The 18,034-nt window shown below is 39.4% G+C and overlaps 1 protein-coding gene across 2 annotated transcripts in view; it reads left to right on the top strand.

Moving 5' to 3' along the window:
• Positions 1-100: 100 nt before the first annotated feature.
• Positions 101-18,034, top strand: part of Maats1 (MYCBP-associated, testis expressed 1) — a 43,901-nt gene continuing 25,967 nt past the window's right edge. For both annotated transcript variants that reach the window (XM_013019384.1, XM_013019383.1), the window contains exons 1-7: positions 101-236; positions 4,106-4,182; positions 4,785-4,942; positions 5,924-6,007; positions 8,037-8,093; positions 12,656-12,840; positions 17,521-17,698. In XM_013019384.1, coding sequence (XP_012874838.1) covers positions 116-236; positions 4,106-4,182; positions 4,785-4,942; positions 5,924-6,007; positions 8,037-8,093; positions 12,656-12,840; positions 17,521-17,698 — 860 coding nt within the window. In that variant the 5' untranslated portion in view covers positions 101-115. The remainder of the gene's footprint in view (positions 237-4,105; positions 4,183-4,784; positions 4,943-5,923; positions 6,008-8,036; positions 8,094-12,655; positions 12,841-17,520; positions 17,699-18,034) is intronic.

Raw genomic sequence — 18,034 nt, 5'->3', positions numbered from 1 at the left:
GCCCCGCCCCCGACGTCCCGCCCCTCACCCCGGAGCGCCTGCAGTGGTTACCATAGCTACAGCACACACCGCTGCCAGGACTCACTACTGCTGGCGGGAGGCGAGGAGCAGCACCATGAGACGCACAATGACCGTCACCCAGCCCAAGGACCGGCCCCAGGAGGCTCCACACCTGGACTTCAGGAGGTCCATTGGCAGAGGACACATGCCCAATCGAATGTACGATTTCCTGTACGGTAAGGGCTGCCTCAGAACTCCCATCTCGGCAACTTGGCCCTGCAGATGGCGCGAAGGACCACGGAGCCTCTGGACAGAGGGGCTGCCCTGCCCCAGGCTGTCCTTCGTGGGATGGGGCAGCTCCGCGCCGGCCAGGGGACCACGCAGTCGGGGCGCCTGGGGAGCCAAGCCGCTGGTGGCTCTCCAAGCCCCACGCGGGGCCGCCTGGTTACGCCTCGTCACCCACTCTTCCTGATCATTTGCTCGGCACTGAGCCATCTTCCTGAAGCCTTAGTCCAGAGCTTTTGGTGTGCAAAAAGCATGGAATGATTGAGCAGAGTTGGAGATTCGTGCAATATTCCCTCCTTTCAAACTTCATCAAATGCCCAACGAAAACGATCTTCCTGCCCCCATTCTTTGGGCAGCTCCAATTTTGATGTGCTTGGTAAAGAAGTGACCCTTTCCCTCACGTTTGTTTTAGTGGATTCCCACTTCCTCCTTATCCATCAACACATTGCTTATAAACTATGTGCACTGGTTCCTCAAAGGCAAGCAAAGTCCTGATTTGTTTTAATGCCTTGATGGTCTATTTGTGGGCTCTTTTGCCTGAATTTTTAAGTTCCTGAAGGATTCATCTTTAATAGCCTCTTCAAGCCAATTTTCACTACTGTTGCAAATACTGGATACTTTATGGTTATTAATCGACTATTAAAGTTTCTGTTTTAACAAGTGTAACCAACTTTGCCCTCAGTAGTCCCCAGCTGCCTGTCACCTGAGCCTTGCTTTATCTTCAAACATGTAATGTCACCTTTGGAATTCCCAGGGTCTACTTTGGAGGGGCAGCTGTTGGATAAGCATTTTCTGCATTAGGGATTGTAATGATTACTTACATATTCTGGCCGGTGTTCTTCTTTGTTCACTCTTCATTTCATCTGATAAAAGAAAATCAGTAAATTTCTGTAAACATATCCATGTTATTTTTACAAGGTAATTTGGGAATGCAAATAAACCTCTACAGTAACAGCAAGCACAGAATTTATTAGGCCATGTTTCTTTTACAGAGAAAAGAAACAGTTCAATGTCCCTTGCAGAGAACAGAAATCCACTCAGAGCAACCTGAGTGAATTTTATACAATGGAAAAAAACCAGTCTCACTTGACTCATGGCCAGGAAGCAAAGCCTACACAGCAGTCTAAAACCCAGACAGGGAAAGTTGGAACTAGGGGCTCTCTTTCCTGCTTTCGTTCTTTGACCTTATTGTCTTTAATTCACAGGCTTGCCAGATGAGCAAATAAATATAGAGGGTGTGCAATTAAATTTTGAGCTTCAGTTAAATAACATAATATTTTTGTATGAAATTTCATCTCATGTATCTGTATTAAAGAGTTAGTGATTACTTATTTGAAATTCAGATTTAATTGACCATGGTGCATTTTTTTTCTTTCATACCAAGGTTTCAACTCAGGATCTCCTGCTTGTTAGTCTAACACATTCTACCACTTGACCCATGCCTCTAGCCCAGCTTTTTTGCTGGTTACTTTTGGAGATGGAGTCTCTTGGATTTTTTTCTGCCTGATTTGACCTTGTACTGCAATCCTTCTGAATAAGTAGGTTTACAGGCATAAGCCACTGGCAGCAGGCTAGCCTCATATATATGAAGAAGCTCCAGTTTTCTTTTTGGTGCATCTGCTCCCTTCTTTCATTTGATAAGAAGCCACTTGCATTTGACTTTCTATTATTAGGACAGTGGCTTTGTGGTTGTCTATGTAATGTTATTTTAAAGCTAACCACCAATTGTAGAGTCTTTCTGTATCTTAGCTAAAATTTAACAGAGAAGATTTATTCAAGACCAGCCAATGATCTGCATCAGATTTCCATCTGAGAGAAAGAACTGTGCTGGGGGTGGGTATGGGGATCATGGCACAACCATGATCACTTTCAAGCTCCTTTCTCCTACCCCTTGTTTCTTTCATCTACTAGTAATTCTTTCCATCTTCATTCCCTTTTCTTTCCCTTCAGTACTGAGGATTAAGCTCAGAAAGCACTCTACTATTTGAGCAAGTGCCCCTACTTCACTAATTTTGCCTGGGTTGGCCTGGAACTTTCCATCTTCCTGTCTTCACTTCTCAAGTAGCTGAGACTACAGTACAGGTGTGTGACACCTTACCTGACTTCTCATTCTGCTTCATTTGTTCTGGTTTCTTTGTTGTTCTTCAACTTATCAGTCTCTCTCTTGTCCTTTCCTCTAGCTATTAACTTCCTAGTACACTCTGCCTCCAAATGTCCATAAAATTAGCTTCCTCATTTGCAAGCCACTTTACTTGTCACTTCTCAGTGAACCTGTCCTGCTCATCCTAATTAGAAATTGCAACTGTTTTCCTTAATCCATTTCCCTCTTCTTCTAAAAACAGTTATTATTTTCTACCTCTGAGCATATTGTAGGATTTTCTAGCTTGCTATTCTTGTTGCTTATTGTCTCTCTGCTCCTAATGAAGTTTGGGTTTTTCAAAATCTTTTTGTGGAGTTACATGTTCCAAGCCCCTAGGACTACACACCATCCAATAAGTATTGTCGAATAAAAGAAGAGAAGCTGAGACTTGCTGTTACTCAAACTTGTTGGGAATGTCCCATGACAGAGTCTAGGAAGTTGTTTTTGTTTGGTCACCTCAAAATTGTGTTTGGTTTTAGGAACTGATTTAGGTACACAAATTAAAAAAAAATCTAAGTCACAATACTATTTTCTTAATTTCTATGAGGAAATATATGTCACCAAGTGGGTTAGTCTAGTTTGTTTCCTTAGAGATAAGTCTACTTAAGAAATCAAATCTTGATCTGAAGACTGCTTATGAAATTAGTCCCCAGTTAGTTGATTTTAATAGATGGTATAATCAGTTACCAAAACTCGTCATCATTAAAGCTATACCTAAGAAGCAGCTACTTACAACAGCAAGTTAATCTTTTGTTTTATTTTGGAGAGATAAATGAAGCTCACTGACAACACATAGTACTTACAACCTTAAGGACTCTGGGCTTGGGTACTGTCCAGCTCTTCAGCTCAAGGCTAGTGCTCTACCACTTGAGCCACAGCGCCACTTCTGGCTTTTTTTTCTGCTTATGTGATACTGGGAATCCAACCCAGGGCTTCATGCATGCAAGGCAATCACTCTCCCACTGAGCCACCTTCTTAGCCTGCAAATATTTATTTCTTAGAGAATAACTTTTGCTCATTGCATCTACCAATTCTGAGGGGCCATGCTGTTTACATGTTGCCAGTGCTCTGAATAGGAAATGAACTACATGTATCCCTCCACCTGTAAATAGCCACAGTGCATAGACACAAGGGCTATCCTCTTTAAATACAGAAAGTTTTCTCCCGGAGAAGCAAAAGAGATCATGTTGTGCTTAAAATGTGCTAGCCTTTCTTTACATTCCAATTCTGTAATTTTGAATTGACAGGAAAGAAATGTATGTCACAGACCTTTCCTGGTAGGTGAGTCAGAATAACCCGGCCATAGCTGCTGCAGAAATAAAGATTACCTGTTCTGTCTAATTCAGAAATTAAGAACTAGGAAGGTAACACATGTCTACTCCTGCCTACTCAGGAAACTGAGATAGAATGATTATATGAGCCTAGGAGTTCAAGGCCAACTTGGGCAACATAACTGGACCTCCATCTTGAAAAGAAATAAGGAAGGAAGGAAAAGAGGGAGGGAGAAAGGAAGGAAGGAAGGAAGGAAGGAAGGAAGGAAGGAAGGAAGGAAGGAAGGAAGGGAGGGAGGGAGGTAGGGAGAGACCATGGGAAAAGGAAAGGGACTACTTGCTTTGACTTTTTTTTTCATTATAGGTTTAGATATGTTCTATTCCTTATGCTACTTCTTTTGCTCCACAGATCCTTTATTTATTGTGTCAAGTGAAAAAAACCATGTTCAGGCAAATATTCAAGCCACCCTGATTCGAAGCAGAATGGTAAGTCTACTTCGTCTACCAAAGCAATTTAATAAATCTGAGTCATCTCCTTCAGCTAACTGCATGAATCAGATTGACTACTCACAAAATATACATTGAATTTCTAATCCTGCAGGAATATTATGATTACTTGGGTGGAAGGTATGTTAATACTTGTGTCCTATTGTGAAGATGAAATAACTAATAGAAAATAAAGGACCCATAAACTAAGTTATTTCAGTGGAAAATGCATCTGTGCCTGTGTTGGAAACATATACAGTTAGAAGTAATTCTAGTTCTGGCCCTTGCTACATAAACTGCCATTATCACAAATTAACTTGGATGACATTTTAGACATTTTTGTTTGTTTGAGAAAAGGTTTTGCTATGTAGCCCAGGTTGGCCTTTACCTTGAAATCTTCCTGCCTTTGCCTTCAAGCTCTGGATTCTGGGCGTTATCCACTATGCCATACTACTTCTATATGTCTATCAATGGCTCCTTTTCCTGTGCTATATACACTGTTGTTGTTTTTTTTTTTTGAGAAGTTTACAATGTAAATTAAATACTTAAGAAAATCTGATGGTATGATTTTTACTTTTTCCTTCCTTCCTTCCCAATATTAGAAAAAAGTTCCCAGATTTAGAGCCATGTTCAGCAACCTGATCCATTATCCAAGATATTCTCTGTATTGGAACAATGTAGATCCGGTCCCACCATTTATCAGGAGAGAATGGAGGGGAAAGGAGGTAAAACGGAAAGAAGCTGTCTGCAAGATGGCTGAGTAAGTGTTGGGAAGCTCCAGCTACTAAAAGCACATATTTTTAATGAACACATCATTTTAAAAATTATTTATTTACTCTACATGACTAGAAAGTATACAGTTGGCATATAAGCTTCCTTGCCTAAAACAAGCCTGATTAAGGAGCAAGGGTTATATACTTGTTGGTTGGTAGACATTCTCAGAAGGTTGGCATAAATAGTTATATGTATACTAAATGACAAAGACACCAAAGACATGAATGATTGAGTTAGTTGTTCCTTTAATCCACTTAGAGATTGCAAACTATCTTTGTGTGTGTGTGTGTGTGTGTGTGTCTGTGTCTGTGTCTGTGTGTGTCCTGGTGGGACTTGAACTCAGGGCCTGGGCACTGTCTCTTAGCCTTTTTCTCAAGGCTAGTGCTCTACTACTTGAGCCAGGGCTCAATAAACACCTTGCTTATTTTGGTAGTTAAGATTCTCATGGTCCTCCTGCATGGGCTGGCTTTGACCTTTGATCCTCAGATCTCAGCCTACTGAGTAACTAGGATTATAGGTGTGAACCACAGGTACCGGCTTAAAATATCTTTTGAGACAGATAGCCTAAATACCTTTAGTAATAAATCTCATATAAAGTACTTGATTTTAAAATTACTTGCAAGTTTATGTTTAATAAATTAACAAATATGAATGTCTTTCAACGTGAACATCAAAATTACTTTTGAAACTGTTTTTCTTGTGTACTTTTAATTGAAAGTGGGCACTTCTGTATGTAAGATTTCATACATCTGCTTATTTCTCCTCTCTTCTTTTCTCTTAGTAGGCCCTGGTTTCCTGGCTTGGGAGGTGTGGTGTGGGGGGGGGGGAGTAATTTTATCTAGTTTAAACACATGTTACAGCAGACTTTGCTATTAGTATGGAATATTCTATATAGACATAAAAATATTAAGTGGAAATTATATATGGAAATGATAGACTTGAATAATGTTTTCCTGCTTCATTTTAGAACTGACACTTCTTTTCAGATACCTAAAGAAGTTTATGAAGATCCAGATGTGACTGGAAGGAATCGCTATAAATACTTTGAAAGGTAGAAAATAATACCTAATAAACATTTTGAGCCCTTTCTTGGTTAGAAAAGCTCTATGCAATACAGTGGCAGCTATGAGTTCTAACTGCATGTGATATACCATGCACTACTAGATATGGTTAGCATATCTAAGGTAATCCTGCCAACAGCACTGTCAGATAGTTTGTATTAGCCCCATTTCACCAATAGTGAAGCTGAAATGGAGATGGAACATAGGCAGGTCAGTGTCCTGGAAGCTAGCTAGTGGCAGAGCTGGAATTCCAATGAAGCCAGCCTGACTTTACAGGGACTCATTGCAACTACTGAGACTAAAACCAAGTCATCTAATGAAAGGCGACATGGCACTGATATCATGAGGTCATCCTACAGGGAAATTTGTTAAATGTGTTACACTGAACAATGTTGGTTCTCTGTGTAAATGTTGCCAAATAACATAGTGCAAATATTCACTTTCTTTCATTTGTGACCAATACTCATGGATAATCATATATGCAAATCAAATGAGAACAAAGTGAGGATTTTTCTGTAGGCCTTACTTGGATCAATAGAACTGTCTTGGTGCCTCATTGAATAACCTTTTATTAGAAAGTACATAAAACATTTAAATTTTTAAACACATTTATTTCTATTATTCATACAAAGGAGTCTTAAGCTCAGAAGCTGGATGATTAGTACAATGCTAGAAAGGACATTCTTAAGCTACATTAAAAAAAATTATGAGCAACTTCCTTATGGGAATATTTTTTTTTGGATGCCGAACTTTTTCAGAGAAACGTTATTGCAGTGTTAACTACTCAGTTCTTAGAAGCATTAAAACTAAGCCATGTGGCGCTTCAGAAGGTTTCATGGAACTTGAGATGTTGCTGGGGACTAATGGAAGCTGAAGGGCAAGTGGAGAGCAGTTTCTGACAGTGTGACTTGCTCATCCCCTGCAGAGAAGACAACACATTGACTAAGCCTCCTGGGATAGACCAGGAAGTGTTTAACCCAGAAACCCTCATTCCACCCCCTCTGCTATGGTTTTATAGATGCTAAAGTTTGATCATGACTGATATGTAGGACAGTTGACCTCACTGACTTTTTTTCTGTTTATATTTTTTATTGTAAAAATTCTGTACAGAGGGGTTACAGTTACATGAGCAAGGTAATGAGCACATTTCCTATCAAGCATTGTTACCTCCTCCTTTGTTTTTCCCTACCATCCCTTTCCCTCCCCACCTCTCCAACTCCTCACTCCCCACAACCACCCCCAAGTTGTAAAGTTCATTTTCTTTTTTTTTGGGTCCGGTCGTGGGGCCTGAACTCTGGGCTTGCACGTTGTCCCTCAGCTCTTCAGCACAAGGCTAGCGCTCTACCACTTGAGCCACAGCGTCACTTCCGGCTTTTTTCTTTTTGCTTATGTGGTGCTGAGGAATCAAACCCAGGGCCTCATGCATGCAAGGCAAGCGCTCTACCACTGAGCCACCTTCCCAGCCCTGTAAAGTTCATTTTCAACATAGTGTCCTGCACATCTCATTGTTACAATGGGTCAACCTGTATCCTTATTTCAGCATTTTGCTATTTCCTTTCCCCTCCTCAATCAAGAAAATGTGATATACATATACATGTATATGTATATATATGTATATATATATATATATATACACACACACCATGGAATTCTATGCCTCCATCAGAAAGAATGATACTGCCCCATTTGTAAGAAAATGGAAAGACTTGAAAAAAATTATATTAAATGAAGTAAGCCAGACCCAAAGAAACATAGGTCCCATGGTTTCCCTTATCTGCAATAACTAGTATACATCTAGGACAAGCAGAAGAAGTCAAAAGCTATGTACCACATGACATATAACTTGATGTTAGGTGAACACCAAGAGAGGGACATAAGAGGTTTTATCTTTCTTGCTGTTGTTTTTAATCTATTTATAATGTACCTCACTGATTTTTTAAGAAACAATATTAAAGTTAGCAGGAAGCTCAGAGTACACCCACAACAATATCACACTTTGTATTTTCCTTTTCCTTCCAGGCCTTTCCTCCCATATCTTCAAAAGATACCACTCAGTTATATGCTGGCAACAACCAAGTAAGTGGCTGTTATTTCAAAACTCTTTTCAACTTACTCTTTCTTTTCATATTTCTCCCAGAAGATAGTTCTCTTGAGTCAATATTTTTTCAAGCTGTGGATCACAAACCATTCCAAGGTAAATCAGAATTTCCCCAGCCCTTCAGTGGTCTTCCATATGCTAAAGTTTGAATGTTACTGATTACAGAGTTAATATATTTTCAATATGCCAAAGTTGAATATTGGATATTCAAGCTCATTGGTTTTCTATGAGGTCATGGGCAACACTAAAAACAAACAAAAACAAATAAATAAAGAATAGTAGAAAAATAACCAAAGCATCAGGCAGATTGAGGACAAGTTGTTTTTTATACTTTTCGTTTAAGATAAATATATGCCTGTGTTTATATGTATATAGAAGATTGTGATATAAAATGTATTTCTTATTGTGATCTCTCTGTCTGCATTGCTGTAATAAAACACCACCAGCTTGGTAATGTTATCAGTAATACAGAGTTACTTCTCATAGTTCTGGAGGCTAAGGAGGCCCAACCTTAATATTATTAGAATGTGAATAAAGTATGATTTGTGAAGTGGGATTTTTTTTTTTGTCGGTTGGCCTGGGCACTGTCCCTCAGCTCAAGGTTCAAGGCTAGTGTTCTAGCACTTGAGCCACAGTGCCACTTCTGGATTTTTCTGCTTACGTGGTGCTGAGGAATTGAACCCAAGGCCTCATGCATGCAAGGCAAGCACTCTACCACTGAGCCACCTTCCCAGCCCTGTGAAGTGGGATATATCAAACCATAGCAGTTGTTTTACAAAAGGAGTTGGAAACATGTTTTTTTTAAGTTAATTCACTTTATTGTCATTATAGATGTAATATTCAGAGGGGTTTTTACATAGATCAGATAATAAATACATTTCCTTTTGTAGAGTGTCATCGGTTCCCTCATTTTCTCCTATTACTTTCTTCCCATCTTCACCTGCAAGTTGCATAGTTCACTTTCATCAATGTCCAATGTGCTCTACTGCTGCATTTTTCATCCTTTTTCCTCAAATTCTGTGCCCTCCCCCCACCCGGAAACACGTTTTAAGTGGTCTCTTTTGCTTTCCTAGAACACATACTTACTTGACAATTCTTTTAACGTTTACTCAGACAAATAAACCAGCCACGAGATATTTTTGGAATGCTAGAATGTTATAATTGATCATTTGACCTACACAAAGCCATGTGTTAAAGAAAGAAGTGATAGCTAAAACATAGCTCATGGCTACACAGGAAGAAAAGCACAGGACTGAATTTGGGACAAATTAATTTCAGAGCAAGATAGCAAGTGAGGCAGCCTATGCTTTTAACAATCTAGTTATTGCTATGCTCTTTCATACATTAATATGATTTAATATTTTTTAATTTAAATTGTCATTAGAAAGATGACATACAGAGGCCAGGTAATGAGTACATTTTAGTGGAACAATTCTAAAAGGGAAAAAGTAATACAATGCATTCATTAAATGATTAGAAAACCAGTCTTTTTAAAAATTCAAATTTTGAATACAACGACGTATTTAAAGAATATACTCATTCATGGGCTGGGAAGGTGGCTCAGTGGTAGAGTGCTTGCTTTGCATGCATGAGGCCCTGGTTTTTGAGCCTCAGCACCACATAAGCAGAAAAATCCAGAAGTGGCACTGTGGCTCAAGTGGTAGAGTGCTAGCCTTAAGCTGAAGAGCTGAGGGACAGCGCCCAGGCCCAGAGTTCAGGCTCCACGACTGACAAAAAAAAAAAAAAAAAATACTCATTCCTAATGATAGACAGCATCTTTGAATATGAATACAACACATGTTATTAAATGTCTCTAATCTCTAAAATAAATACCAATTTCAATCACACTTCTCCCTGGAGATTTTAAAACTGGGTTTGAGAACAGAGTTCCCATTGTCCCCAGATGGAGCAGCTCTGTGCGGTGCCAGCTTCCCTAGGGACAGCTGTGAACTTGAATCTTGTGAGATGTATGTGTGAGAGAAGGGGGAAGTATTCTGTGATTTTCTTGTAAATCCTCTGGTCATTCTTTGAAAGCAGATTCAGTGGATCACTTGCTTTAAGGTCATCGTTGATGGAGGCTTAAAAGTCGATAAGTAGATAGATTATAGGGAGTTAAAGGCCTGCAGTGATGATCACCCAGCCTTCCCAACCCCTTCTTTATAACGGTGTCATAAGTCATAGAGACTCTCTTCAAGAGTTAAAGAATGACATTTGGTCTTCGGAGCTCTTTTTCTCTTGGAAGGTTTGAAAGAATGAATTGGTATCATTGAATGAAGTGAATACTGGAATTCTGGCATGACTGGGTGTCTTGGTTGTAGGGAAGATTGCATCGTGTGTGGCTGGGACAGGTTGTCCTGAAGCCACACCTCTCTGTGTCTTGGCTGTTGGATGGAGTCTTTGAATCCCACAAATGCACAGGGGCACGGAGAATAAGAAATGTAACTGTGCAGAATACTCAATGATAATACTCATAGTAACAGAACAGGATTTGCTAGGTGTGTGAAGCACCTTTTCATGCTGTTGGGCTGGCAGGGAGAATCTGGAAGATGGTGGGTGTGGCAGAAAGTACCTGCTTCTGGCACCTGGCCTGGAGTGAGCACAGAGCGTGACATGCAAGGGTTCCACAGCTGGAGCATGTGATGTCGCAGGGGCAGAACAAACAGAAAGCAGGTATCTTTTTCTGTGTCTCAGTTCTGGTCAAGGTTGGAAGAGGCAGGAAAGAAAGGACCATAGTTCATTCTCCCTTATTTTGTGTTCCAAATGAGGAAAACCAAAATGGGGGTGAAAGACTAGGTTAGTGAAAATGGGTAAGTTAGGGAAAGTTGTGTCAAAGTATCATTTTTCTTTGACACATGTTTCTTGGAGCCTACAAAGATCGCAAGGCATCAGAAAATTGTCTCCGAAGAGTTCAGTAGGCCTTAGTGTAGTCTGAAGCACATTTCGTCAGGTAACTTCAAATGAGTAATTATTTATTTAGGAAAAAGAATTTCTCTTGCTTCAAGCTGCTAGTATGAGACTATAATAGTCTAGGATGATGGAAAGCCAGTTTGAAATGATGTTTGTCAACTAGAATTTTGTAGTAGAATAATTTTGCTGGAAACATTAAGAATCTGTAAAACATGTTTATTTCATATATACGTTAGAAACCCATAGCAACTGCTATAAAAGTGATTTACTTAGAATTCACTTTTGACATTAAAATTAGAAAAAGTGCTTGCTCCATCATGGGTAGAATCTCCAAATAAGTTTCTTAGTGACTTGAAATGCATTTTTTCCTTAGACTTAAACCCTGACTATGCTGTGCTCTTACCTATGTTCCTGCTAATGCCACTATTTTTCAAAATAGAACTATCTCTGTTTTTCCCATTTTAAACTTATTATTGATATGTTTTAAACAGATCTAGCAAGTAGGAAAAATTATTGTTACTACTTTTGGAGGTAGTGAGGTTGGAATTCAATCAAGGCCTCTCACTTGATAGTCAGGTCCCTTATCTCTGAATCATATCTCCCGTCCAAAACTTACTTTTTATTTTTTTTGATGCTTGTACAAAACTTACTTTTTAAAGGAAAGTAACTATATTTTTTCTTTAGTATTTTTATTTATTTATTTATTTACTTTGGTGCTGGTCCTGGGGCTTGAACTCAGGGCCGGGGTGCTGAGCTTCTTTTCCTCCAGGCTAGCACTCTACCACTTGAGCCAAACCTCTGCTTCCAGCTTTTTGGTAGTTTATTAGAAATAAGAGTCTCATGGACTATTTGGCCCAAACTGGCTTCACACTGTGATCCTCAGGTCTCAGCCTCCTGAGTAGCTAGGATTGCAGGTGTGAGCCACCAGCACCTAGCACTTTCTTGTTTTTAAAACAATACATATATATGATTATAGTTAGTTAGAAAATGTAGACAACTATAAAAGACGAAAACAATTTTTTCTGTAATTGTACTACTGAAAAAAATAGTAGGGATACTATGTAAGTGATTCAGTAACTTTTCTAAATGTTAAGCAACATTAATCATTGCAATCATCATTCAGAAAGAGGCAGCGGACTTACTTGCTTGTTCATCACAGAAAATGTGGCTTTTATTTCCTCTCTTTCTATATTTCTGCAGAGAATCATCTAAATTGGATATGTAACTGAAAGGCACAATGAAACAATTATGAATAGGTCCAAAAGTGTTGTCCATTTTATTTTCTTTAAATTAATATAGTTATACAAGAGGAGTTCATTGTGACATTTCCATACAATTTCCCTGATCCGTGATTTTTTTAAAAGCAAGTATCTTTATCCCAAAACCTTTCCAATGGCACATGGGTAAATACTGTCTAGATAGAGTGACAGATTTATTGCCATTCAGTTTCTTGTTGGAAGTGAGAATAATCAGATAATTCTGTGAAGACTTTGAGGGCATAATCCTGGTTAACTGAATTTATAACTAAGTGAGAGTGTGTTTAGTGAGGTTCCAAGGTTCATTTCTAGATGATTACATAGTGTTTAAATAATCACGATGAGTTTCAAATTTTAAAATACTTTTTTCCTTTTAGGATTGAACCTTATATCCATACTCCTGAAACTACAGAACAACTGCTGCCTATCTCTTTTAAGTCTACAGTGGCCACCCAGACTGATTACCGGGATGCTGATACTCAAACAGACCCCTACTCTCCAGAATATGTAGTGTGTCAGGACACTATCCCAGAGCTCTTGACCCTGGCTACTCTGACATGGGGTGAGTTGGTAATTATCTTAGAGTATTTGGAGATGACAGTGCTCATTGATAGATATGCTGTTGACTTCCTGGTGCACACTCACACACACACACTGACCACTCTGGTTTACAGGGTAAAGAGGTAACCCACAGATCTAGAGAAAACATATACACATTGTACATCAGATAAAACACTAACATTCAAAATATCAGTGGAACTCATACTATTCAGTAACAAGGAAATGTAGCCTAAATTAAAAATGGGCAAAGCACCTTAATAGACATTTCTCAAAAGAAGATGTATGAATGGTTAACAGATGTTGGAAATGAAGGAAACTCTAGAAGGCAACACACAGAGGTAGAACAAGATAAAGGAAAAAGGAGAAAAGGTAATAAGCTCCAGACAGTGAGGCTTGAAGGGACGAAAGAGAAGCAATTCAAGGAAAGATAATAGCAAAGAATTTTCCAGGACTGCAGAAAGGCATGAGCACTGATAAAGAATATTCTACCGAGTAAGAAGCAGGATAGTAGAATAGCACTAGCTTTGAGCAAAAACAAACTAACAAACAAACTCAGTGTCAGTGCTCAGGCCCTGAATTCAAGCTCCAGGACTGGCACCAAACCAAAACAAACACTTTTTAAGAACTCATATCTACTAAGAAAAAAAAATGAAAAGAGGAAAGGGTGGGTGAATATAGTCATGACATTCTTAGTACATATGTGATGAGGAATATTGAGAGATAAGCAGTGATGGTATAGGTGTGGGGGAGGGGAGAAGATGAGAGAGACAACTCCCATTCTGAAGCACTGTGCACATAAGTGGACATGTTAAACTGAAACCCTCTTGTGTAACGATATGAAGATAAATAAAACAGCGGAAAAGAAAAGAGAAAACAAAGAGTGCAGAAACTGTGAGAGGAAAAAGTCATATTTTCCACCAAGGAAAAATACCAGATTGACATTTTATAGTATAACCTTTAAGGTGCTATGAAGAAATAAGTACAAAGACACGCACACTGCTCCTGGAACTTGAATTCAGGGCCTGTCCCCGAGCTTTTCTGCTCAAGGCGAGCACTCCACCATTTGAGCCACAGCTGCATTTCCAGCCTTTTTTTTGTGGTGGAGATAAGAGTTTCAGGTTTTCCTGCCCAGGCTGGCTTTGACTGATTTTCAGATCTCAGTAACTCGGATTATAGGCATGAGCCACCAGTTCCTGGCCAAATCTACACATTGTATTAGATAAATCTCTATGAAAATGAGAGACATTTGAATACATCATGAAAGTATCTTGAAGAATATTCTAAGGTTTCAATTTTTATGCAATATGCTCATTACATAAAAATCAATCTACAATCAAGAGAGTTCATTCCTAGCTCTATGTCTAAGAAAAAATGAATACAAATTTCTAGTCACAGAAATAGCTATGTGTAGTCACCAAAAGAAGTGTACAAGAATGACCACGGTAGCGCTGCTCACAATAACTCCAAAGTAGAAAAAACCCAGATGCCCATCAGCCATAGAGTGGGGGGATAAAATCCAGTGTGTTCACGCCATGGATTCACAATTCATGCACGTGATCCTGCATAGCTCTACTTCTATCCTCATCGATGAGAATGGAAGTAGAGCTAAAAGTAACGACATGGGTGAACCCCACATAGACAGTACTTGCTCCGTAAAGGGAACAAGACATAAAAGAACACTGCACTGTGATTCTACTTGTGCAAAACTCAAAAGCAATCAGAAGGAAATCAGTCTGTTATGTGGGAAGATGGCGGCTCTCGTTGGGGCTGGTAGAACCTAGGAAAGAGTCTGAGGTCCCTTCTGGTCATCTTCTGATCTGTGCTGGTTCTATCGGATACTCATCTGTGCAGCTTTTTGCATGTGTGGTATGCAGTTATAGATGTTTTCATAAAGCTAAGTGAAAAGGCCAGGAGTATTGCTTAGTGGTAGAGTGCTTGCCAGGCATGGGTGAAGCCTTGGGTTTGAGCCCCAGCAAAATGAAAAGTGAGAGAAAGAATAACTGCTGAGCCAGTGCAATAAGATAAGAGGAACAATGAGGAGTGGATTAGAAGGAATTGGCAAAACTGAAATTTTTAGAAAATGCTCATTTTTTTTTTGGTTTGTGTCAGTCTTGTGGCTTGAACTCAGGGCCTGGGTGATGTCTCTGAGCTTTTCTTAGTCAAGGCTAGCACTCTATTACTTAAGCTATATCTCCATGTCCAGCTTTTTGGGGGTTAATTGGAGGTAAGTGTCTCACAGACTTTCCTTCCTGGATTGGGTTTGAATTGTGATTATCAGATCTCAGCCTCCTGAGTAGCTAGGATTATAGACACGAGCCACTGGTACCTGACTGACAATGCTCATTTTTAAAACTAGTAAAATAAATGACCAGAGCTAAGAAGAAAGCTCCACAAGATTGCTGATGTTGAAATAAAGATACAAGGTGTAGTAGATTTCCTGTGCATGAGTAGTATCTAATTTTTTTAAGTTGGGGAAAAAAAAGTCACATTCATATGACTAGCAAATAAATGTCATTAGGAAATTGGTTCATAGCCTTTGTAGCAAAAAGTTATAAATTATTCTTTAAGCCTATAAACAATAATTTGGTTAAAACAGTGCTATATCATGTTTACGGATAGGAAGACTCATATTCCTGAATAGATTTAATTTCTTCCTCCAAATAACATCTACCTTCAAACAATTCTTTTTTTTCTTTTTTGCCTTTTTTTAACTTAAATTTTATTGTAAAGGTGATGTACAGACAGGTCACAGTTACGTAAATAAGGTAATGAGTACATTTCTTTTTGAACAGTGTTACCCGCTCCCTTATTTTCTCCCGCTTTCCCTCTACCCACCCACTCCCATCTTCAAACAATTCTAAACCGAATCCTCCTCTTCCTAGAGCTATGCCTCAGTAAATTAGTGTCTTTTCTTTTCCTCCAAATTATATAGAAGCGACAAAATGGGATTTCTATGACCTTTTTTTCCTGTGAAAGTAAAATTTATGTGTAATGTCTGAACTATTTGTAAGGACTGCTGCAAGAGATTAGGCAAAAGCATTGTGGGGGAGGATGTGAGGAAACATTAGGATGGAGAAGAGCTGACAGGGAATCTCAGAGGACAGGAGCGAAAATGCGCTTTCTGCGGGAAAACTTGGCAGTGTCCCAAACTAAAACAATCATGTTTTATGAGCTACTTATAAGACGCTAGCATTTCCTCCTCTAAAAATCCTAGAAAAGCTCACACATGGACCCATGTGATTAGGATGCCTAATCAAAATCTCTAAAAATGTCCATCTATGAGATAGCTTGAATTGAATAAGGTCTTAGGTCTCTGTAGGTCAGTATGGGTCAAGTCCCGAAAACAAGGCTGGGTGAAAAACCCAAGTTCTAGAATCATGCAGGCAGTGAGGAACCATGTATGTATATGTAGTTCATTTTTTGGTTCATGTTTAAAGCAGTTTTGGTTTCTGGTTCACACTTGAGCTAATTAGCAAAGGAGTAGACTGCATTGAGTGAGAACTCAGAGCTAGACTGCCTTGTTCAAATCCAGTTCCTGCCCTTCACCAGCTGTGACCTGGCACAGTTACTTCACCTTTCAGCCCTGTGGTCTCTTTACTAGTTAAATAAGAATAATTGCTGAAGATCAAATGGGTGAGAACAGTAGTTGACATAATGAAAATGCTTTAAGAAATGGCAGGTTTTTATTATCATTGTAAGTCATTATACACAAATCTGTATCTAAAATGCTAAGGCTTTGAATTTTTGTTGAGCCATACATCCACTATATAGAATGCTAAGATTGACTAGAAAGAAAACCTCAAGTTTTTTTTGTATGTTTCCTTTGGAAAAAGGGGTAAGAAAAAAGAAAAAAATATCAACTTGCCTTTTAATTTCTTTTATAGGAAAGGTAAAATGATCCAGGCACTGGTGGTTCATGCTTGCAATCCTAGCACTTCAGGAGGCTGAGATCTGTGTGCCTTAGTTTGAAGCCAGTTTATCTCCAATTAATCACCCAAACAGCCAGAAACGGAGCTGTGGCTCAAGTGGTAGAGTTCTAGTAACAAAAATTGGTTTGTTGGAGTTCAGTGATCAAATAGCTCTCATTTCCTTTAGCAGCTGAGTCAGTAAACTAAGGCTACATTTCAACATGCTTGCCACTTGGTCCAGAGAGGCATAAGGAAATCAGATCTGAAGCCATGCTTCTGAGATGGTCAGATGACATAACCAATGACCCCACCCACCTGCCTGAAATGAGGGACCATTCTAAGTTATCAATTCATTGTGGGCCACAAAGATGAGGAATTCTCAGCCAATGACTATTCCATTCATTGTCTGTTGTTTTTAACAAGTAATTTTTTTAAACCTTCGTACAACAAATTCTCTACCTCTCATATTTTCCCTTAAGGACATTGTCCCTTTAGGACAAACTATGGATTTGTCCAATACAAGGTTAGTTAGTGGTCACTTAGTATTTCTTAAATGCTTTCCAGCATCTTAGCAGCAAGTGAAACATCTTCTGGCTCAGTTACCTGCTAGGCAATGCAAGGCCCGGGTGGCACAGGTGCATCTAGATCACCTTTCCCAACAGACTCATCCTGTCACACCCCTTGGACTCAGAGAACACAATAGGAGTTGCTGATTAACTGAGCGCACATGGGTTAGCCCATTTGCTTCTGAGGTGTGACATGTCATCCCGCAGGTCGAGGACTCCCAGCAGGACTGGCTGAAGTGGAGATGATAGAAAGAGCCCGGGAGAAGCGTGCATGGGAGGCCACCCTTCCTCCTCTGAGCGACACTTCCCAGTATGAGAAGAGGCGGAGGATGATGGATGAGATGGAGAGGAAGGAGTGGCTCTTCAGAGATCAGGAGATTGAGAAGTATGTTCACTGACTTTCATGACTCTATGGATAGGAGTAATGTTCATATATATATGTATATATATACATATATATACATATGTACATATATACATATATATATTTAATCTGTAAAGCTTGTCCCCAAATATCTTGTTTCAAAACGATTCTTCTCTTACAGAGATGGGAAACAGGGTTTCTGGTGTTTTCAATAGCAATCATATACTTCTGATGTGGTCCAAGAGGCTGTTGTAATTTTCCCTCTGGAAAGGAATGATGTTCCCCCCCCACCCCCCAGGGCATGTGGAGTTCAGCAGGGAATTCATCCAGCAGCTCCACCAGGGCCTTCCTGATTCT

The sequence above is a fragment of the Dipodomys ordii genome, unplaced genomic scaffold, assembly GCF_000151885.1.
Source record: "Dipodomys ordii isolate 6190 unplaced genomic scaffold, Dord_2.0 Scaffold45, whole genome shotgun sequence".
NCBI classification, from domain to species: Eukaryota; Metazoa; Chordata; class Mammalia; order Rodentia; family Heteromyidae; genus Dipodomys; species Dipodomys ordii.
Note: the sequence above shows the minus strand (reverse complement) of the source record. Positions and strands in the feature narration are given on the sequence as shown.